This window comes from Pseudochaenichthys georgianus, chromosome 10, assembly GCF_902827115.2.
Source record: "Pseudochaenichthys georgianus chromosome 10, fPseGeo1.2, whole genome shotgun sequence".
In the NCBI taxonomy this organism is placed as follows: domain Eukaryota; kingdom Metazoa; phylum Chordata; class Actinopteri; order Perciformes; family Channichthyidae; genus Pseudochaenichthys; species Pseudochaenichthys georgianus.
Genome location: NC_047512.1, coordinates 8,005,965 through 8,029,538, shown reverse-complemented (window position 1 = coordinate 8,029,538; position 23,574 = coordinate 8,005,965). Strand labels below are relative to the sequence as shown.

Sequence of the window (23,574 nt, the reverse complement as noted above, 5' to 3'; positions counted from 1 at the left end):
TTCTGAATCGATTCTGAATCGGAAGAGATAGAATCGCGATTCTTATGTGAATCGATTTTTGTACGCACCCCTAATAACCATTAACTGCTACAATTGCCATGCTTACATTTTGGATTCTTTATTATGAACTTTTTGCTACTTTGTAATCGAACTGCTGCACCACAATTTCTCTTAGGAGAAATAAAGATTTATCTAATTCAAAAACGTAATAAGTATAAGCCCAGACAGATCACACTTAAACTGTGCATGATTCAAAATCAAATACAGGAAAATACATTCACATAATAACTATATATGATCTGTTTGGAAAGTAAAAGTCAAATATAAAATGTAAGAAATATTCTGAAACGTTACTTTAGTAAAAGAAGCAATATACCACATTGTGAAAAGTAGTAGAATACTTTTTCACTGATGCCTTTATGTGTAATTAGCAAGTTTAAGTGAAATATAAAAAGAACATTGTCCCTGTGATATGCAGTGGAGTAAAAGCATAAAGAAGCATTAAATGGAGATATTCAAGTAAAGTAAAAGTACCTCAAATTGTAAGTACTAAGAGTAAATGTACTTCCATTCTACCACTATAGGCTCTGACGTCAATTCATTAGTGATATCTCTTTATACATACCAGTTCAATGAAAGACCAGGGTAAATATTGATAACAGATTGTTCTATACATATACTATAATGGTATATGTACTTTAAAGGACTGTTACCAGAAATAGCATGGTTCCTAAGGGTCTGTTAACCCCCCCCCCCTCCCTGGCTGTCAGTTAACATACAGCAGGCAGCCATGCTTTACCCAATAGGAGCTGCGACCTGACACAGTACACTGGGTTCTGTTGAGCATCACTGAAGCCTGATTATCCAAAAGTATTCCTGCCAAGGCAGAGCGAGCGTAGGAACAAGCCGGGACTCGGCACTCCCGTCTTCTTCGACACTACCTGTCAGGTTCACTCACGTGTATTTCTTCTGAGCGCAAAGAAGAGGTTGAAGGACTCCATTCAAGTGCACCACCTGTCCTGATTCACAACTCACTCTCAACAGTCAGGAGGAGAGGTTTGAGGTTCTTAAACTTAGATAATAATAGTGTATTATGAGAGCAACTCTAGTAGAAATATATTACAGAGAGGACCCTTACAAGTATGCAAGTTTCCAAACCCCTTGTCTTGGCCATTTCCTGCAATATCTATAGAACATTTAATCTAAATAATCTTTTACTTTTTGGCAAATTAATTACAATTGAGTGTAGGGAGGTTAAAAAAAGAGATTGTGTATTATTCAGATGATCAATAGTTCCTTTCTTTTTTTAAATATTGTGGTTTTAATCAAAAACTGGTACATAGACACATCATTTCTCTGCTGCTAAACACACTGATTTGATCTTGTGCATAATGTAGTGATAGCACCATGTTGGCTTTTTATTTAATATTTAGCCACTACTATGTTTTCATTCCTTCTAGTTATTTGTACCTCCTGAGTACATGGATTGCCTCCGAATTTAATAAGTATTTAGTGCTTAAGCATTTGCTTCCAAAGGAAATACTGGAGCAGTGAAGAGGTTTTAAGATTCAGCGTTGCCCTAGTGATGTGTGTTTTTACTCCAGCAGCTCAGGCTAATTATGTCTCAAGTTAACAGTCATTCCAAGGAGCAGTGGGATTTTTGAAATGTAAAAGCAACAACATTTAAAAGTGTTTTATTACAGCTAATAATGGATGATAGTCTCTAAGTGTTTTGCCCTCCAAAATTACCATTGAAAGAAGATGATGTATTCCTCTCTTTATACCTCCAGGTCAACAAAGGAGTTACAGTGATGGACCTGCTCACGTATGCCAGAGAGCTGGAGGCGCAGACAGACCTCATGGTAAGAACACCGTGGTGCTTTTATACGTTACATTTAGCTGACACTTTTAAGGCTAACATACACACATGTTTCTTTAGAGATACATCATTAGATTACCTTGTTTCTCCGCCTGTGTGTGTGTTTCAGCCCAGAGGCGGTCTGCAGAGCTCTCTGAAAGGTCACATCGGCACTCTGCGTCAGATCCACGCTCAACAGGTCATCCCCATGGAGCAGGCCATGGTAACGCCTCATTATTATTTTTCACGCTACTGAAATCGCTAAAAAACGTTGCAAAAACAGCAGCTTTTATCGTATTTTCCATCTAAATATGTGGCTTAAATCAGTTGTTTTACGACGGGGAAACAATGAACTGGCACGATATCAGGGTAGAAAATCTTTGCAGCTAACTTAGAAGTTTTCTCGTTAGAATGTTGTCGAGTTTGGCAGTCAGCGTTGAAGAGGAATGGACCACATGTCTTAACCACAGACCAGAGAGCGATGCAATGCCGCGGGGCATGTTGTGTGCGACTGAGGGATGCGTTTTCTTGTAAGAAATGTACAGCTCTTGTTCTTCTGTGAGGGCAAGTAAATGCTTGGAGGGTTGCTCGGCGACACACTGGGAAAAGAAGTCAAAAGATGAAGCAGGTTGAAGAAAAATATGACAAAAACACAGAACTAAAGAATGCAAAACTGGATTTGACCTTTTAGGGTAAACTGTCACTGAAATGTACCGGAGTATGACACATGGTTTTATACACAGGATAGTACAGTGGAATATGTTTTATTAATTGCCAACTCCTGCCAATTCCTGCCCAACAGATTTGAAATCAAAAATAGAATTTAAATAATATTGATAATAATATAAATATATCTAAATAAAAACTAGATCAAATGACTATTTTTTTATATAAAAAGGACAAAGTCAGAGAATTGCTTGGAGGAAGCATTTTAGTGGCTTTGAGCTCATTGCTTTGGTTTTAGGGCCCGTAACGTTACAATACAGCAAAGCCTTATTATAATTGTAATTATAGCTCATATATCAAATAAAGATGTGCGTGTGTAGGACAAAGTTCATAGAATAAAAAGGTAGAAAACAGTATTGCATGTACGTAATGTAACAGTCCAGGCTTAACAGCAGCAGTATTATGATGGTACGGCGAGATGGTGGGGGCCGAAAACAGAGCAACAAGAGAGTGAACATTCATCAGGTGGCCAGAAACACAACTCTAAATTATCACTAATGTTGAATGTGTGTAAATTAGCAGCTAAACATTTTAGAAAGTGATAGCTTGTTTCACTCCCAAAAGGTGCCCCATAAATTCATTAAAGTAGTCATAAAGAAACTCGACTTCAGAAAGCAGTCAGAGGCCGCTTCTCAATGTCGAGTAAAGCTGCTGCAGAGCCACTATTTCAAGTATACTACGTCATCGAGTGGCACCGAAGGACTGTTTGAGCATTCGGCGCCACTCGATGACGTAGTATACTTGAAATAGTGGCTCTGCAGCAGCTTTACTCGACATTGAGAAACGGCCACAGTCATTGATGTGTTATCCATGGGCTAATGCTAATTCAAGGGAATGATTACATATTCATATCATCAAACGTGGAGTGTTTTGACCGTCAGGCCACGTTCGATCATCCCATGTTGTGAAAAACACATTAAATATAATTTGTAATTTTCCCTGTCAATACTATAATATTGAATAACACCAGGGTTGTACAGCTACTGGACATTCAAACAGTGACGCGCCTCAACACGACTTTTACAACAGATTCTTGTGTTTTTCTTTTTCCACTTTCCACTTCAAGAAATATGTTAGAGCGAGGGTAAGCTGGAACGTGTCCACACCGTGTATTTAGTGTCTCCATTCATTCTATGGATCATTCAGAGATATTGTATCTCACAGATCTGAGAAGTCTCATTCTGGGTGGTGTTGTGGGATATTGTGTGTGCTTGTGTGTGTATTTACATAAACGTATCCTATTCAATGGTGTTAATCGTGGTTTTGTACCAAAATATTCAATGATATCCACTTTAAGAAAAGAAATGCGAGTTTAATCCAGTTATTCATTTGGTATAAAAGCTCAGTTCTCGCCATCATTTCTGTGAAAATCAAGAAAATATTCATAATTTCTTTCTTTGCTGTGGATATTACCTTTTGGAACAAACATCTTCAGCATGCTTGTTATAAAAGCAGAATATTGTTCATCACGTGTTGTTATTACCTGGTCTCCCTTTGTGTTTCTCTGGTGTAAACGGCCCCTAAGTGTTTCCCCCGACTTTGCAGGTTTCTGGTGTTAAAGTGTGCGTTTCTTTTTCTTTTTAAAGAGCGCGTTGAACCAGAGTATGAGGTTCCTGGAGAGAACAGCTTCCGACCTGCCAGTAAGCCAACAAGCTCTTCAGTATAAATCAGAAATATAGGATTAGATTAAAGTCAAAACGGATTAAATCTGTCATTTCTTCCCTGCAGAACAAAGTTTTAGCAGTTCTGGAGGCGATTGAAGCGGCCCAGTACCTCATCTCCCAGAATGCAACACATTTAATCAATCAGGTAACGCATGGATACCTTACTTTGTCATATGTTCTGTTGATCTGCACCTCACATGTTGTCTTAATCTATTACAGGAAACGGGAAAATACACAGCCACCATTGTTGGCTACTTCAATCAATACATAGAGTGGGTCAAGACCTCAGTAAGTGTTTGCGTGTTGATTCGTTAGCTTTATTTGCACATTTTGAAAACGCAAAAAGGTCATGAAGAGTACAATTAAATCTAAGAAAAGTCAAATACATGTGCAGGTGAGGTAGAAACCCATTATAGGTTTATCAAAAATATATTTAAGTATACAAAATAAACGTATCTTAGGTGTATACTTGAAGAATTACATTAGTATATGACTTAGTCAAAACCGAACAGTGTTGGTACGAAGAGAGAAATGCACTTTGCATGGTGCATGAGTCAATTCGGAGAAGACCAATATAACAATTACAACCTCTATAAATTGGAGGAATTTGCTTTGGTTTTGGGCGTAGTTAGGAATTCACAACAAAGTAAAAAAACAAGAGGAAAGACACGTTTGAAGCCTGGAGCTATTTCCTTAGAGCTGTCAATCGGACATTTTTATTTCAATCACAATGTTTTCGTAGTTTTGTGAGAACACTTAAAGTACAAGGACCTACTCCGTAAGTACTTAAGAATGGCACCAAGAGAGGATTTCATCTTTTTAAGCTGCAAACAGAATTAGACAGTCTGAGTCTGATGTGTTGACTGATTATATCTCTCTCCCTGCAGCTGGCCTTAGAGGTCGCACCGTGCAAGCCTTTCAGCAACATGCTGGACACGGCGGAGATCATGACTTGCAGTTTTGTGGTCGACTCCATGGTAATAATATCAGGGAGAAAGGACCATTTAAATATGATTGGGAATGTTTAAAGAGGTCAGGGTGGTGCACCATAACACTTTTTTGTATACTACATTTAACATGGGGTAGTGGTGGTCTAATGGATAGTGAGGTGGGATGAAGATCGGAAGGTTGTGAGTTCAAATCCCGCCAGGAACACCACCACTAGTGTGCCCTTGAGTAAGGCACTTAGCCCTCAGTCACTCCAGGGAGAACGTCCCTGGAAGTCGCTTTGGGTAAAAGCGTCAGCTAAATGAAATGTAATGTAACATCAGGTAGATCAAAAATATGCAAAGATGGCAAAAGTGTGAATTTGTATTTACATCTGTATTTCAAGCTAACAATTTAATTGATCCTTCTGGAGATATTTTCTTTATGCACAATTGTCTGAAACTTCATCTAACATGTAGGCCTAATATAGCATCAATAAATATGACTATTTTGTCAAAACAAACCTAAAGATATTCAATTTACATCTTCACAAACGACAAAGAAAGAAGCTAATCCTGTTCTTATAACTAGGGGAAATTGGGCATAATTGCTGGGTAAATGACTTTGATTGATTTATAACTTATCACAATTATATTCCTGGACTATTGGTTTGGTTTTTCCCCCACAGAACACCTTCTGGATGGGCCTGGGCTGCAGCGCTCTCTTCCTGCTGCCCAGCATCATCCTCGCTGTGAAGCTAGCAAAGTTCTACCGCAGGATGGACACAGAGGACGTTTACGACGAGTGAGTATATGTGTTACTCCTTTACGGCTGCATACATTTATTTTATAGTTTAATGTGCAAAAGATGAATCTCGTTAAGACAGTGTTTCGTCTTTAAAATTGATATTACTGAATATGCTGTGGATGGTTCTTTCTCTCCAGCTTCTTATGTTCTACCTTCTGCAAGTTATATCTAGCTAAGCTGCAGAAAGGGGAATTTTACTTTTAAGTGTATAATAGACGTACTATTCTTAATCATTTGAACTTCAATTGATTCACGTTTTTAAATCTACGCTTCTTCACACTCTACAGACACTTGGATTCAGTGACTTCTATAAGTGTTTTTTCGTTGATGTATTTCCTTCTGCCTTTTCTCCCGTTTGTAGTTCCTCTGTTTCTGGGACTTGGCATTTTACTTTGTGATAACCATTTCTACGATTTCCATTTTCCATATCTTTTTTTTTATTGTTTCATCCCTCTCTGTCAAGCACTTGGCACTTTACAAAGAAACATTGACACATTTGTCAATTTACATTTCTTCTTCGTGCACCTTCTGTTCTCTCATTTAATCCCAGCTTTACAAACATCACGCAATGTCTCCATCAGTCGTCATGTGATCTGTGCCGGGTCACATGGTGCATTTCCATCGCTCAACATTTCAATCAAATGTTTATGTTGTTGTTTTTTGTGTATCTTTATAGCATTGAGACAATGCCCATGAAAACGTAAGACTTTTAAACCACCTCCCTCTCCTTTTCAACTTCTCTCACTCTGTGCTTTTCTCCGGATCTTGTAAATAGACTTGTTTACTAAATTCTTGGAGCTGGTTTTACATTTTTAAGCTTGAAATTGCTCTTATGGGTGGATGGTGTGGCTTCTTGTCGTGTGCTACCTGTGAGAAGTGCCCCTTACCTTTTAAAGAAGGGCTCTTGCAATCATTACCTTACAAGTCCACCTGTTTTCTAAGTTAGAGTGTAAATAAAACACTATGGTTTATACTCCAACAAATATTTATCTCTTAACATTTTTGAAAAGTTTGATGACTTTGAAAATAGGCATTTCTACTACAAAGCTTTGATCGGCATGTACATTACATTTTTCATCCCTTTTTTTGTATACGACATTTTGTTTTCAGTATGGAAATTGGGAATAATGGTTATCATAGTGAGAGGTCACAAGGTATCCCAAATCCTATGATGACAAGGTAACCCTTAAAATAATGCTGTTGCTGCATGCTGTGGGAGGTGGAGGCATGCCTGGGGCCGTGGGATTCTTCACAAGCATTATGACGGACGAGTGCATGCCTTTGAGGGAGTTGATTAATTGCACACACACACACGTACAACACACACACACACACACACGTACAACACACACGCGGTGGTCAGCTAATTGACAATAACAACAAAGCTGACAAGTAATGGTAGCTTTTATTAGAAAAACATAATGTAAGACGTTAATAGTATTTTCATAAAAAAAGTACTTTAAAACAGAATTAAATAGATTTTGTGAGGAATAAAAAAGCTTTTTTAGACAATTTCAGAAATATGCATATTTACTTTCCTCTCTTAAAGGTGGGGTAGGTAAGTTTCAGAAACCGGCTCGAGATACACTTTTTGTTATATTCCATGGAATGCTCTTAACATCCCGATAGCAATGAATATCTGAAGTGCTTTGACAAAAAATCCATAAAAATGCATCTGTAGAAGCCGTAATACTGTAAAAAGTACAACCAACCGATTGGACGGCCTACCTGCCTGTCAGCCTTCCATCGGGGCACAAACTTATCTCGTGCCCTCATTGGTCATGTGCGCGTTCGTGTGTTGGAGGAGGGGCTCTGTGAGGAAGTGGCAGATTTTCTCCGGTTGTGTATTTTCAAATTCTAGCGATCTCGAGCCGGTTTCTCAAACTTACCTACCCCACCTTTAAGTGAACTATAGCAACAATGCGGTTACATTTTGTGGTTTTTAGTGAAATGTAATTTATGAAATGCACACATTAGGGTGAATTGTAATGACTTTAATGGTCTTTTGACTTTTAAACTAGCAAAATACTCCACACTTATTGGCTAACACACTAAACTAAGATGGGAAAATAGTAAACGCGTTAAAACATCAGCATGTTAACATTATCATTGTGAGCATATTGACATTTAGCAAATACAGTTGGAGTAACAGAGATGAATTAACAAGACAAAACATCGGGAATCATATTTGTTATCTTTTAAGACAGCCGGGATATGTACTCCCGGTGCCAGCCTTTATGCTAAGCTAAGCTAGCCATGTCCGTACTTAATGCAAAGCAATGAGAATAGAGGAATCTGCTGTTGTAAATGATTTACCGAGTCTTCACGGTAATATTGTTGCTACCATTACTTCTCTTCATCTTCTTTCGCTATGTTCTGCCGTGTGGTTTTCAGGGGGATCTACTAACCGACTGCATGCTCTGTACGTTCATGTGGAATGAAAAACCTTCCTGTTTCTTCTCATTCAGAGTGAGCCAAACCCCACCCAATGCACACCTGATCATTTTGTTCAGAGAGAGGCAAGCATGTCAAGCTTTGGTGTGACGCTGCAAACGCTGCTCCTTTATTAACCAAAGGTCTAACTGCATGTTGTGTATTTTCAAGTTGCATTTGGACGACGAGACGACTGTAGCAGAAGCTAAAGGGAGAGAGCAAAACAGCTGGACCAAACATCTTCGCTTCAGCGTAATCTTTTAAACTGGGTTTCATTCCAAAAGCTGGAAGGCAAAAACACAAAGAGAAAATGTTTTTGGGCGATTTTTATGGTCTTTACTTGTAAAACATTTCAAAGATATACAATCTTAAAATGAGTACAAGATGTTGGAATGACAATTACGATTCACTGTCCACAAATACCCCATGGATCCACAACCTCATTTGAGCTAAGGTTAAAACGGCTGCTACTGAAACACTGACACTCACTTCACCCTCCATTCATTTTTATTCCTTAATATGTTTATATTAATCTGTAAAGAGACACAACCGGAGTGAGTGAATAACATTTTGGAAGCCAGACATTTTAGAACCTGGTTAAATTATCCTTTCGTAAACCCTATTGATCAACAAATCCCACTAATGTAAACTTCCTTGTATACTTTAAGACAACTCCCTACTCACTGGCCCTAAAGTGAGGATACCGTTCATCCATCGTGATGTTCATAAGCTGTTTTGCTCTCTGCCTCGTCAACCACTCGTTCTGCTTCAGCAAGCAGAGGTTGTTACGTTTTTTGATGTGGCTGTTAATGTTTTGCCGTGTGTGTGCGTGTGTGTGTTTTGGTAGCATCCCTACCTATGACACTATGAACAGGTTCCCGCGGGCCTCGGCTCCTCCGAGGCACATCGACTGGTGACAGAGAGCCGGCTCTGGCTCTGGCTCCTGAAAGGTACAGACACCTGCGTCAGACCTCCGTTTACACTTTTTCATTTAATTCCTTCCTTCCAATCTTTAGTCTTTCTTTTGCACAGCCATCATCTCGTCCCGCTGTTCGTCTGTCATGAACACATAATCTTTCCCTCTCCTGTTTTTAATCTTAGTTATTTTTAGTACTTATTCTAACCAAACTACTGAACACTTCTTCACAGCTTGTTTTAGTGCTGTTCTGCTAACAGTGACTTTGCAGGACAACCATCACTCATGAACCATTAATGCCTTTGCCTTGTTTGATGCTGGTTGAAAATACTGTATGTTTTCTTCTAAAAACTGCTTTATTATTTTACTGAACGTCGAATAGCATAATGTCAAGGTTACTCCCAAACATTTTGGAATATTTCTAATACATACATTTGAATATCTGCAAGGAAATGCATTATCCCCAGAGGACAGCAGGTTGTAGAGGACTAATATAATAAAGGTTACATTTCTTCAGTTGCAAAAAGCACCACACAGTTATTGAAATTCCTCTGTGGAGCTTCAGTGAAGACTAATCTGACTGCACTCGTATGTCTGTTATTTCACAAAACAGTCAACGCTACATTCATCTCCTGGTTAATTCAAAAGAAAATAATGTTGTGCCAATTACATTACATGACTTGTTAGACGCTTTTATCCAAAGAGACTTACATACTCAGTGCTGTGGGCAATCCCCACAGGTGGAATTTAGGGTGAAGTGTCTTCAGGGACACAACGGCATGCTGACTGCAGTGGGGTTTGAACCTGTGCTCCCCTGATCCGAACACCAACGCACTAAACCACTGCGCCACAGCCTCCATAATAAAAAAGAAAAATGTTCTATGAATCGAATTAATTATTTGGAAATATTTGTTTTTCTAGTGCCGTCACAAACTGGAACTAAAACACACCATAGTAAGTATGTTTGACTAATTACATTTTAGAAATAAAAATAGTTAAAAGGTGTTAAATCTTTCCAAAGTCATGAACAACTCTGGGACGAGGTGTTTTATTGAGAAAAAGTGATATTACCTCATAAGTTTTTAATTTACTGACATGAAGAGTTACGCAAAGCAGTAAAACGTTGGGTACAAAAGTGGAGCAATGCCTGGATATATTTGGTATATTTTTTGTTTACTAATCAAAACCTTTCCTTCTTTTTTCAAGCTGTTTGTTTCACGAGGCCTCGGACCAGAAGAAGTTCAATCGAAGCTGGTTTCCTTACAACAAAAGAACACACAAAGCCCTTTGGGTGTTCTTTTGTGTTATCTTTAGTGATCAACTCAACCTCCTCAATCAAGCAGATCACAGCCTTCGGTACAGAAGCCTGCTCCCCTTCAAAGAAACTGCCTGCAGGACATCAAACGGTTTTTTTCATGGATTTCTGCGTCTGCGTTTACATTTCTTCAGACATAAAACTGAGCTGAAGAATACATTCAGCGAGAGGACAATAACGGTGATGCGTGTCATCGTAATGTACTTGTCTGTGCTTAAGAAGACAGGGACTGAAAGGTCATCGGAAGGTCATGGCGAGCTGCTAGAGGAACTTTTTCTCCTGCTCTTAGGATGGATCTATCGCATTCAAAAGACGCTTATTCTAAAAGGGGGAACAGTCTGTCGTTGTGTCTCTAATAACGTAATGTGCAAATTAACATGAAATCCAATGTGTTTAGTTGAGAATGGCACGGCGTGTTCAGAGTGTGTCATTACGAGTGAGAACTGAATGACAGAGATAAGGCGGTTAAAATAGAGACAAGTTGGTCCCAGGTGGATATATATTGTGATTAATATGAAAGACTTTAGCATGACTTTAAAACAAAATGTTTACAATATTACAAAACATCCAGACACCACTGCTGGTTGTGGGGATTTGCAAAAGACTGGTTGCCTTTCAGAAGTTTGTTTCATGCAGTTTTTGTTTTTGAAGATATGGTCCTTTCTTAAAGGGAAAATGAACCCACGGATGCTCTTACACTGAACATGTCAATATTAATTTCAGAAGTTTGACCAAAGAGGGATTTCCATGCTCGGATGCATTCATTCATTACAGTAGAGGGAAACATTTGCTTTTGATGTTACATGTTTATCATCTTGGGACCCCTCAGGTTTAGCTTGGGACCCCTCAGGTTTAGCTTGGGACCATTTGGGACCACACTTTTAGACGGCTGAAAAGCATACCTCCATTTAAGAAATCCTGGTTTGGGCATTAGTCAAATGAGTACCATTGATACTCAAACTAATTCAGTAAAATGCACCATTACATATAATTTAACCAACAGTGTAAGCATTGAGGTGGATTTTCCCTTTAATTCATAAAGTTAGTTTATATATATTACAAAGTGTCAGGCTTATAGATTGTTCCCTCGCGGATGAATTGATTAACAAGCTATCATGTTGAGTTCACTAACATGACACTTGTACTGAGATGTTTCTTGCTTTCATAGTGATGATATGTTTAAAGTGGAGAAATACTTTCTCAAGCCAAATTATTTTTCTTACCATAGGTCTCAGTCTTTAGTAAATGATGTGCATATTCTATTTGTGCTTTTTAAACCCCACTGTAGCTATGGATACATTCACGGTATACTGTACAAGTGAATGTATTCAAGAGCTATTTCTTATTTTTGTATAACTTGATGATGTTGGTTGAGAAATATGCTGAACTGTTATCGCTAAAACGCATTAGACAAGCCAGTCCTGTCGTCATATCCTCGCTGCAATGTTTACACTTTAGATTTAGACAATCCATTCATGGGACAATTCAAATATCAGAAAACCAGAAGAATGCTTTCTGGTTTACACGGTGGAAGGTGTCGAAGCACACTGTACAAAAAGAAATGTCCATCTTAACATGGAAAGCTTGAATTGTACAGGTCTAGCTAATTGTATACGCTAACCAAACAATAGCGACCTACAGTGATTACATAAGAGTACCAAATGTAAGAGTTTAAAATATAAAAAATATGATTTAAAGTTTATCCAAGGAAATAAAAACTGTGAAAAACATGAAATAAATTAGAACAATTTAATATTTAAACTGTATTTTGGTAATATTCGTAAGGCAGCTGACTGATTTAACTCATTCATTAGTTTAAATTATCAAAGGAATAAGTTTCATAATTTGAGATAAAAGTTGTGACATCACAATACTTAACATTAGGTAGCAAGTGGGTGTTTCTCAATGTCGAGGACGCTTCCTTGGTAGGACATGTCTTCCGAGTCAGGTCCTTCAGAAGCAAGGCAAGAATCCTTCCTAGCCTCGGAAAACGAAGAACGGTCGAAACAGGTGTGCAGGTGTACGTCATATGAGAGGCCCCGCTTTAAATTTTCCGCCAAAGATTTGGGAAATTGGTCCGTGCGCAAAGCATTGTGGGGATTTTAAGACTACGGAGGATACACATGTGCAGCCTCGATATTTCCCGCAACGAAGGACGCCGGCGTCGGTAGAATTCCAAGCATCCTGGTCCTTCGGCGGGACTCGATGACGTAGCATCCTTGAAATAGTGGCACATGTGTAGACTCCGCGGTCTTAAAATCCCCACAATGCTTTGCGCACGGACCAATTTCCCCAAATCTGTGGCGGAAAAACAAAAGCGCGGCCTCTCATTAGACGCACACCTGCACACTTGCCTGTTCCACTCTTCGTTTTCCGAATGCCAGGAAGTATTCTTGCCTCGCTTCTGAAGCAAGTGACTTGGAAGACGTGCTACCAAGCAAGCGGACTCGACATTGAGAAACACCCCCAGTATCTACAGCTAGAAATCTAGCTAGCTCTCTTGTTCTACATACAGTAACTTATAAACTACTGCATATGCTAAATATTCATAAGCAGTATGCTGCATACTATAGTCTTAATGTGAAAATCTTACTGAGATCATCATTCAAAATCTAAAGCATGTCTTTAGATGGAAGGTTTTACTTGTTTCTTTATTAAGATGGACATTCTTGAAGTACCAGTGGGCTCACTTTGACAGGCCATCATTCTTGTCCGCTATAGCGTCTGTATGTGACCCGTCTTGGGAGATCAATGGTGTGATTTTACTTTAAGTGCTAATACTCGGTATCGTGTATCTGAACCTTCAGATACATCAAAGAAAGGTTTGAACAGTGATGCTCTAAAGTTAGGCACTGATGGAGCAACTGAAGAGGAACTTCGTATGTGGGGGGGACGAAGAGAGTGTATAAATTGTGAATAAACTTTGAAATTCAATCTATCATTGTTTTGTTTTTCAGTTTTCATTTCATGTAGTGCCTTCACAACAATTGCCAAACTGGTTCTGTCAACATAGCAAGTGTGGTGTCTTGAATGGGAAGTGCGTTTTTTGGAAATCAGAAAAGAAATGCAATATTTTTGGAAAAGTACCAAAAAAAACAGGCAAGGAAAGTTTATTTATATAGAACTTTTCAACGCAAGGCAATTCAAAGTGCTTTACAAAAAATGAAAGACATTAAGCATTAAAAAAGAAAAGCTAATAAAATAAACATTAAAAGGAAAAATACATGGATAAAAGTTACAGTGCAGTCTAAAAAAAAAACATAGCACACTTGAATACAAGCAAGATTGGCAAACTGTAAATATTTAAGGCTACATGAATTCAAATAGTGATAAGATATTTAAAGGGACTATACAGTCCCTTTAAATATCTTATCACTATTTGAATTCAGTAGTCAGAGAAAATGGTGGAAGAAGTTGATCATAAGTGGGACTCGAATGTGTATGCAAAAAAAAGTTCTTCAAGAAATGTATCATAATGTAATTGTTGACGATATATTTTTGTTAATGATTTATCAAAATGAAAAGTAAATAAAAGTAATGATGTATAAAGTAGCAGGGTTTACTTAACACCTAATTAAAGACCTGAGTAAATGTACTTCTTAGTCACATTGCAGCACTGGAAAAATGAGACATCCTGCTCATAGAGTATTTTAAAACTTTAACACAATCCTGCACATTCTTCTGTGGTGCTGCCACTTCTGGCCAGAGCCCACTGGTTGCATTACTGGTCAGCTATTTTCCTTCTGCACCAACCAGCGTGTGGATAAACACCACCGAAAAACCACATGCAGACTCGTTCCTACTTCTAATTAGGCTTGTATAAAACACACATGAGAACAAACAAAAAAAACATTCAAAAACAGAAGCAGCGGTTCAGACACAATTCTATTTTGTATGTGTTTACTTGCACATCCGTCACTGTTTTTAAAATGGTTATTTCCCAGTTTACACAAGTTGTACATTACGGTAGAATGGTTGCTTTTGCAATTCAGAACAAGTTGTACATTTTGGTATAGGCAATGTTTGTTTTCTGACATTCTGTATTGGTAGAGCAGTGCTTCTCAAAGTGTGGTCCGCGGACCACTGGTGGTCCGTGAGCGCCCCCTAGTGGTCCGTGAGTATATTGGTAACATTTCACATTTGAAATTAATTAATTAATTTAAGTTTCCCGCACTCTCGCGGGAATATCTCCGCAATGGAGCGAGCTTAAGTTTCACTTTCGATTGCATGATATAGCCCAGATAAACACCTTCATCACACATGTGGCCACTTGTTTGTATCATTTTCAGGCGATTTGTAAAAAACGATGTGTTTGGATAGGTTTTGGAGTTAGGTGGTCCGCGAGTATTATTTTATTGGTTAAGTGGTCCTTGGTATGAAAAAGTTTGAGAAACACTGTGGTAGAGCTTTACACTAAGAGCAGGGGATCCAATGGCTCCTACAATAATGTGCACTATAATGGGCTCTGGAGAAAAGCACAAAACCGTCTACTCTCAGGATTGTTATTGTTTTATTAATATTTGTATTGTTATTTCATAGCTTATTGTCCTATGTTTAGAGCAGCCACACAAAACAGCGCCTTACAGGAATAGATAGTGGAAGCCGTTTTAAACTCGATAAGATAAGAGGCATCGGACAAAGTGTGCGGTGAATATGCTGCAATCTCAGGAGAACACAGATCTCTCAGGGGGTAGAGAAGAGTTGAATGAGCAACACTGCTGATTCTGTATTTAGAAAAAGATGGGAGCTTAAGAATTTTATATCAGAAAATGTCATCCTAGAATGGTGATGACACTCCTGATGGGATAAGTGAAATTCACTATGGGGCAAATAAATACACATCATTTTGAGATGCTTTTCATTGAGTATTTACATTTGTGTGCCACTCTTATACTAGTGCATTTCAGAAGGACCCATTGTGATGTCCACCCCCTCCTTCCAAGCTGTAAAAACCATGCATTTTACATAGTATTGAATGGAAGACTACTTACTATTTATTTTTACATAAGTAAATAACCGCGAAAAAGTTGTCTGTTTTTACTGTATATCCATAAACATTAAGTTTACTCGTGGTAGGCCTACGCTACAATTAGTTTTCACTCATGTCTCACAATGGGACCTTTCTCTCTGTATGGAAATGAAAAAAGCAACGTTTTACATAGCATACCCAACCGCACACACACGCTAAACCCCCTGGTCTTTTACAGACATTTCCCGTTATTTCTCAATTGACAAAATGACTTTCCGCGCTCCACACTGAATGTAGTCTGCCATGTGTGACTTCCACACACGTTACTTTGTGGTTGTGCAGTCTGATTGTGTTTATATTTGGGAAGGAAATGATAGGGTACCCAGCATGGTTGTGAGCTCGAACTGCCTTTTAAAAACAAGCAGGAACTCGGGCTCGTTTACATGAGCGCACTTCCAGACATTACTTTCTGAATGAGATGTACTCAGCAGACATTTCTGAAAACTATACTGTGTGCAGAGAAGAAAATGGTCTATAAGATGAAATTGACATCATGTGGTTCTTCTTTATGTGGGACAGGTTGTACTTTTGATGACGTATCACCATGACGAACACGAGCATTACTGTAAACAGTTGGTGGTCCCTGCCTCCTCCAGACAGCTGATGGAGCCTCCTCCTCCTCTTCCCATATAGGCTTTGTTTAGTCCGCTTTTTTTCGCAACATGAATTCCTTGCTCGGCCAATAAATAGCAGGAGGGACGTCAGCTCGAGCAGTCAATCTCTCCTCCTCTTACACTCAGCATCAGTCTCACACCATGTGGACCCAGGTCAGCGCTCTGCTGCTCTCGCTCGCCTGCTGCCTTTGGTCCGCCGAGGCTCAGACTGCGAACAGACAAAGCATCTGGAACAATCCCATTCAATTCAACACCAAGGCCAAGGACCAGTGCACCATGACCATCACGGGTCAGGGGGAGTACACACGGCTGAGGCTGATGTGCCAGAGCCAGCAGCGCTCCTACTGGTGCGAGTACATCGGACAGGCTCACACCTGCGGCAGCTACAACAAGAACCCTCGCCACTACTTCGTGCAGATGATGTGGGGCCTCAGAAAACTGCACAACGCCTGCCTGGGGCCGAGGCAGATCAAACCCCACATGTGCAGGAAGGCAGGCGATGAGTCTCAAATGGTCTTCTCAACCGGTTCCTTCTCCAGAACATCGCCGGAGGCTCCAACGAGGGCAAAACCAGCCGCACAGCCTGCCAGACCTCAACCTCAACCAATAAGACCCGATTCTACAAGGCAACCCAAAGCACAGCCCACAGCGAGAACCAATTCACAACCTCTGACACCACCTGTGGAGAGCAACGCTAAGAGGCTGGCTCAGCAGTACTGCTGGAGGTCGCTTCGAGGCATCTGCTCCTACTTTATTGGCTTGGTTCGGAAAAACTGAGGAAGGTAAGCAGCATTAGTCCGGATCCCTTCAATAACCCAAACGTATATTATGTGGTTTTTTAACTAAAGACAGAGTACTTTCATTTTTTTCAATTCAAAAATTGCCTCCAGAATGATTCTCTTTTTCTTCTTGCTTAACACACGACTGATCCAAATAATGTACAACTGAAAGCATCAAATGATTGCGATTTTATATGCATTTCTCCCCTCTGTTCATTCACAGATTTACAATGAAGATAACTTCAACCGTCTGATTATACCAGCCATCATTGGAGGGAAACCCCGAGCAGCAGTCTGGTTGAAATTGTGGAAGAACTGTAGCGCCCTCTCCAGAGCAAGAGGCGGTACTGCTGTGACCGTCTGAAGCAGGATTTCTGTGAACCTGGAATGCATCATCTTACAGATGTCACTGCCGGTCTTAATTGGGTACAAACAAAAGTTGTTTATGGTTATATATGTTAAGTATGAAATGTAAAGTTTGACTTGTGAGAAGGTTTCTTTTGCTGCAAAAACATTCTCAACAAGTTACAACACATTTGCCTTACTGGTTTCACTCATTAGTTTTTAAGCTGTTTACCTACGTGTAATCTACGTGCATCACTTAATATTATATTGTTGGGAAAGAGCAGAGGTCTGATCAGATAGTGATTTATGTACTGTTGTATTTGAGGGAATATATAATGAATGTGAACATATCTTTATTAAATAAATAAATATTATGATCCATTATTCCGTGTTGATCAACTTTTTTCTTGCTTATTTTGATGAAAGATGTGTGAGATTTGATAGCAAAAGAGTCTCAATATTGAAAACAGCTGCTATACACTGCATGTGATATATATATCATGTCACGGCCATTTCTACTGATCATAATTCCATTGTTGAGGTCTACTAAAATACATGTATATTGTGTAATTTTCCAAACTCACATTGGTTTCTCAAACAGCATCTCTGTATAGTATGTGTATTCACTCTCTGTCCTAAACGGCTTGTTGGAGCTCCTGCCCCCCCCTCCCTGTGAGCCATGGGGCCGTCTGCGAGACAGCGAAACCCAGCCCGAAACACACACACCCGCAGCCTGGCTGGGAGTTTGTGTGAGTACTCAGGCTGAGTTCCGCGGTGTCTCGCCAACCCCACACCAGTGAGCCAGCTCACAGTGTCCCGCTCCTCGCAGCAGCGAGCCTCGCAACGTCCCGCCGAGAGAGAGAGAGAGAGAGAGAGAGAGAGAGAGAGAGAGAGAGAGAGAGAGAGAGAGAGAGAGAGAGAGAGAGAGAGAGAGAGAGAGAGAGAGAGAGAGAGAGAGAGAGAGAGAGAGAGAGAGTAGAGAGAGAGAGAGAGAGAGAGCGAGAGCGTGTGTAAATCCGCGGATTGGTCCAAACATAACGGCTACGTAACATAACTATACCCAAATACTTCACTATACCCAAGTAGTAAACAATGGAAAAAGAGAAATCCCCAACGAGGCGTTCTGGGGCAGCACAGACAGGTCTTCTCTGTGTTAGAGTTTTACTCGCTACAGGGTGTACTTTGAGGGTGTGTGACTCTGCAGACCGTTTACATGCAGAAAAAGCTTCATAGCACAAGGGGACGGGTGATAACCGGAAAAGCATGTCATGAGACCTTGCATCCTCGTGCACCACCACATTTGACCATTAGATGTCACCGTTGCTTCAGTTAAACTGATCACTAAATTCAATCAGTGATTTTCTCCTACAGAAAACATCTGGCTCTTTCAAGATATTTCCAGTATTAATCTTTAGTAAACTGGCGGTGTTACAGTTTGAAACTACTCAGAGTTCATTTGCATTTGCTTGCCTTAAAAGTGAAGTTATCGTAAAAGCAGCTGGGACTTCTTAAAGCACAATCTACAAAAACAGATCATTTTAAGTCTTGAAATCTCACATAACGCTGGTACAGTAGGTGTCTCCAAAAGTTGTACTTCTTGAATGTGCTCGATGAAGAACGAAGACAGACAGAAATGAGATGTCAAAGTGCATTAAACAGTGAGGACATGTGGTCTACTCTGACACACATTAAATACAGTTTGGTTGCAAAGCAGGATCTGACTTGGTGCTTCTTTTAAAGTGAACAATTTCCATTATTTGATCAAATCAACATGTTACAAATCTGCATAAGAAGCGTTGATAATGGTTTGGGGTAACACAGTCGAGCTTTATCAGAATAGCAGGATATCTCTAAAGGACCACCCTTTCATTAGATGACTGAACTCAAGCCGTCCAATCATGCGTTGTGTGTGTGTGTGAAGGGGAGGGCTGACTCTGCAGCAGTTACTGTGGCTGCAGGTACGTTAAGCAGAGGAGACTCTCAGCTCTCAGGTGTTGGAACTTTAAACTCAAGTTTACTCTGAAAACTTCAGGTAAGTTTAGCCATCACTGTTTTTATCTGAGCTCACTCTGTAATGATCCCTGATTACTAATCTCTTTGGAATTAGTATAGTATTAATAGTGCGTGCTTCTTCTTATAACACTACGGTGATTTAAAATGCTCTATATGCTACAATACAAATCCATGTCTCATTATAATCACTATAAACGGTGTGTTGCTGCACTAAGAGACGTTGTAGTACTGACTTTCTAAACAATCACTAAATTCTGGTCACATGTTGTTCAGATTGTTTCATCCTAAAAATCCAGGATGCAATCTCTTTATTCATTTATATTTCTTGCACTGATACTTTTCATTCCAATTATTATTCAAATGTATTCCTTAATAGCTTGTTTTCCATTTTATTTGTATCCAAAATCCAACTTATATTGCTTCATGTTTTTATTATGTCTTTCCTAATGCATGTCATCGTCTTAAATTGCCTAAAAAGATGCTATTCTAGAAGAAAACTTAGGAGGGAAACCTGCTTATTTCCGCGTAACACAAGGGTCTAATAGAGGATTATAAAGATTATTATTAACAACGGGAAAGTAAGGGATTGTGGTCGTATCTAAATCCTAATGTATCCTCTTTCAGGACTGTGTGTGCTGCTTTCATGGCTCTCCTCACCAATGTCGCCATCCTGCTGGTCCTGGCTTGTATTTCCCATCAGCTGATGTTGAGCAGCTGCCAGAAAAGCCATGGACGGCGGGGAAGGGAAACAGAGCGAGGACAACACAAGGACAAGCTGAAGGTCAGCCGCCAAAGTAAATCTGTCCCTGCACGGCCCATCAAGGGGAAAATGGTGACCAAAGACAAGTCCGAGTGCACCTGGGCAGCAACGGGTGAGGAGGTCTTCATCCTCGGTGTCAGCTGCAAGAAGGGGGGCCGGAGCTTCAGCTGTGAATATGTCGCCAATCCGACCGTCTGTCCAGAGTACGTTTCAAATGTCAAACGTTACTGGAAGCAGATCGCCCGGTCGCTGAAGAAGCAGAAGACTCTGTGCAAGGACAGTGGCACGTTGATCAGGACAGGTTTGTGCAGACGAGCTCCCCGAGAGGCTCATTTCAGAATCTATAACGCCCCGAGGGAGACTGACGAGCCTTCAGAATCACGGCCAACAGAACCCAAAGCTGTCGCATCCTGTCAGCCCCGCCACAAGAAGCTGGCCGAGGAGCACTGCAACGACTCCTGGTCGACTTTCTGCACCTTCTTCTTCACCATGGTGCAGGATATTGATTGCTGAGAAAGTGAGCACCTAAAATAGATTCAGCTATGCAATCACGTTAAGACCTGTCTCTATTAAACATTCTTTACAGATCATTGCTGCTTGTATAGACATATTTCTCCACATGTTGTTCATGTTGATTCTATCCCTCAATAAACACTTTTCTACCTATTCTAATGTTGGTTCTGGGATCTGGTCGATTTGGGAGAAATCTACAGTTCTGATTACGATGGCAAGTTGTTTCGAAACATCAGATGTGTATGTCATTTCATTTTAAAGGAATGTATGTTCCATCCATCATACCAACGTGTCCTTCATTCAACAAATGTCTTAGTCAAGAGAGCCTCATCCTGTCCTTTTCAGCTGCAACAATTAGAGCAACTATGCTGTTCTGAGCCTCTCTACCTTTGAGGTGTAATGCTCGTCTTTGTTTTGAAAGCGTAGTAAAGTGAACATCTTTGGTCTTAGACAAACCATTTCCTGACAATTGAAGACCAAACTATTAATCAGATAATCGAGAAAATAGTTTAATGAACACTGAGATGATCTCTAGGTGATACCTTTAATCTAATTACATACAAATAAATGTGTTTCCCAGCATACCCATTTCAACTCTGCGTCTGTCCAAGCTCTTGTCTCTTGTTCCCATGTGCAGAGTCCTGCTGAACGTACTTGTGGGAGATTAGACGTGTGTTGGGTATTTACACAGTAATTTAACCAGAGGGAGTGAGATTTTTTAGAAAGCCGTGGCCTGCATACTTTGGCACTGACAAGCCTCTGAATTCCCACACGCTCAACTTGCAAAATCAAGGTCAAAGGTCAGCGGGTTCTTGGATTAGATAATGATAGAGATTTGGCAAATCCAACTCAAGGTTGGTAATTATAACGGGAACATACGTATACATTTCCACTGCATTTTACATTTGAGAAAAATACAATAAATGTGACATTTCTTTCCTAAAATTGCCATAGCAACCAAATCTATTAAGAGTATTCAAAAGTAAAAGTACTCATAATGCAGCGTGGCTACTGTCAGCATCATTATATTATATAACCGGATCAGTATTATCAATTCAATAATATGTAAGCAGCAGTACTTCAAGTCAAATGTTAATAACTATGCTACGTTAAAGCCTTTGTAGTTTATTTTTGTAACAATGGATTGAGTTTCATAAACGTATTATATATTTTGAATTTTAAATAATAATAATAAGAGACACTATCGCTCTTAAATATAACCGAGTAAAGATATCAAATCAATATTGTGGAGTAAAAGGTACAGTATCGCAAAATGTTACTTAAGTATTTAAATAATGTGCTTAGTTACTTTCTATCTCTGACAATGATAAAGTAGATTCATTCATTCATTTGTTCAGGGGTTAAGATTCACTTGCATCAGCTATTCATGTGTGACTTGATCTTATTTTTACCTTCAGACTTGTTCGTGACCTAAGGGTTACTTCGAAAAGGTGGTCTCTTGTCCCTTAATTTGAGTTCGCCTTCAGAATGAAATGTATCCCATGTATCATGTATCTATCATTGGTGGGGAAAATAAGGGCAAGAAACAAGAAAAAAAAAGTCCCGAAGTTAAAAGAACAAAATGTGATATCAGATCTCGCTAAATCATAGACAAGTGTCAGTACAAATGTTCACTTCAGAGATCACAGAGAGACATTTTTAGGAGGCTGACATACTTTCTCCACCCACAGCTCCAACAGACCGGAACAGAGCAGCCTCGGGGACCTGCTGTGATTTGAGAAAGGGGAATGACTCATTATTCTTGATGATTTTAGCTTCATCCATCATAATGCACTACCAACAGCCGAAATCCATCACAATCCAAAGACTCTCAGCAGGTTGCATTCTGGGCCATGTATACAATGCCTTAATGGGGACATGAGGCAGCAATGTGGCTGCAACCAAAAGTAAATTAGAGGGAAGTCATAAAATATATGCAGGAATGCGAGGAAGTAAAGGAATGAGTTTTCTTTTCAAGCATGACTTTGAGCAGCAGCAGCTGCAACTGAAAACAAGACTTTGATTCTGTGGGTCAGCTTGTGAAATGTGAGGCAAAGCAGACCATTAGTAAATACAAATCCCATCAAAAAGACAGAAAAAACCCCATTAGTTATTGTTATTTTAACAGCTATAAATTGATTAAACAACAGGACTGAAGTCAGTGTTCAAATCTATTGAAATCATTTCACATTAGGGGCCAACTGTCCTTTTCAAACGCAAGCAAACCGAGAAAAAACTATATTGTTAGGGATGTTAATGGGAATAAAAATGTACTAAATACATTTAATATGCAATCATTTGAATGCCTCGGACCAATTTCAGTGACACTTGAATGACCAGCTATTGTTATTCCCTCCGTCCACATTCTGCATGCCTCAGTAAGTGGATAAAAGGGAGTACTGTAGAGCCGATGAATGGGAGTCGGAGGCGGCATGTTGAGTATGGAACTCCACACTTTATTTTCCATTTAAGTTTACAGCTGGGTAGAATACTTTGCATACACGCTACTCAGGCTAGACCGATAACAACCACCCGGTACACTCTCTAGGTCCGTGGTGCAACACACACTTTATCACAGTGAATTATGTCCTGTAATGTTCTACCACAGTACAAAGTATATTGTTTTGTTTTTTATTTAGTGCAGTCGAAGCATAATATTGAAATACTTAAAGGTCCCATGTCATGCTTTTCCGGTTATTACCCGTCCCCTTGTGTGTTATGATGGTTGTTATGCATGTAAACGGTCTGCAAAGTCACAAACCCTCAAAGTACACCTTGTAGCGAGTAAAACTCTAACACAGAAAATACCTGTCTATGCTACCAGGGGCGGACTGGCCATCGGGAATACCGGGAGTTTCCCCGGTGGGCCGGTGCT

The 23,574-nt window shown here is 39.7% G+C and overlaps 3 protein-coding genes across 14 annotated transcripts in view; all 3 read left to right on the top strand.

Moving 5' to 3' along the window:
* The window catches only part of prom1a (prominin 1a), a 91,674-nt gene extending 78,090 nt beyond the window's left edge, over positions 1-13,584 (top strand). For 2 of the 12 annotated variants that reach the window (XR_004552945.2, XR_004552944.2), the window contains 12 exons: positions 1,791-1,862; positions 1,989-2,081; positions 4,171-4,224; positions 4,313-4,393; positions 4,468-4,536; positions 5,136-5,225; positions 5,864-5,979; positions 6,659-6,682; positions 7,093-7,161; positions 9,263-9,365; positions 10,253-10,285; positions 10,538-13,584. Coding sequence is in view for 5 of the 12 variants with exons in the window: in XM_034093046.2 (XP_033948937.1) it covers positions 1,791-1,862; positions 1,989-2,081; positions 3,651-3,668; positions 4,171-4,224; positions 4,313-4,393; positions 4,468-4,536; positions 5,136-5,225; positions 5,864-5,979; positions 6,659-6,682; positions 7,093-7,161; positions 8,377-8,389 (699 nt within the window). In the remaining 7 variants the exon portion in view is untranslated. Of the gene's footprint in view, positions 1-1,790; positions 1,863-1,988; positions 2,082-3,650; positions 3,669-4,170; positions 4,225-4,312; positions 4,394-4,467; positions 4,537-5,135; positions 5,226-5,863; positions 5,984-6,343; positions 9,366-10,252; positions 10,286-10,537 lie in introns of those variants that run through there. The other 10 variants (XR_004552948.2, XR_004552946.2, XR_004552943.2 and 7 more) reach the window with 9 other exon arrangements.
* Positions 13,585-16,426: 2,842 nt separating this feature from the next.
* fgfbp2a (fibroblast growth factor binding protein 2a) lies at positions 16,427-17,731 on the top strand. Its single transcript, XM_034092119.2, has 2 exons — positions 16,427-17,071; positions 17,292-17,731. The coding sequence occupies exon 1, from the start codon at positions 16,431-16,433 to the stop codon at positions 17,064-17,066; it is 636 nt and encodes a 211-aa protein (XP_033948010.1). The 5' UTR covers positions 16,427-16,430; the 3' UTR covers positions 17,067-17,071; positions 17,292-17,731.
* Positions 17,732-19,345: 1,614 nt separating this feature from the next.
* Positions 19,346-20,858, top strand: LOC117454195 (fibroblast growth factor-binding protein 1-like). The gene is made up of 2 exons (XM_034093329.1): positions 19,346-19,445; positions 20,051-20,858. Exon 2 carries the CDS (start codon positions 20,070-20,072, stop codon positions 20,697-20,699), a length of 630 nt encoding a protein of 209 aa, XP_033949220.1. The 5' UTR covers positions 19,346-19,445; positions 20,051-20,069; the 3' UTR covers positions 20,700-20,858.
* The last annotated feature ends 2,716 nt before the right edge of the window (positions 20,859-23,574 follow it).

Coding starts and splice junctions, on each gene's coding strand:
- fgfbp2a (XM_034092119.2), top strand. CDS start 16,431: ATGTGGACCCAGGTCAGCGCTCTGCTGCTCTCGCTCGCCTGCTGCCTT.
- LOC117454195 (XM_034093329.1), top strand. CDS start 20,070: ATGGCTCTCCTCACCAATGTCGCCATCCTGCTGGTCCTGGCTTGTATT.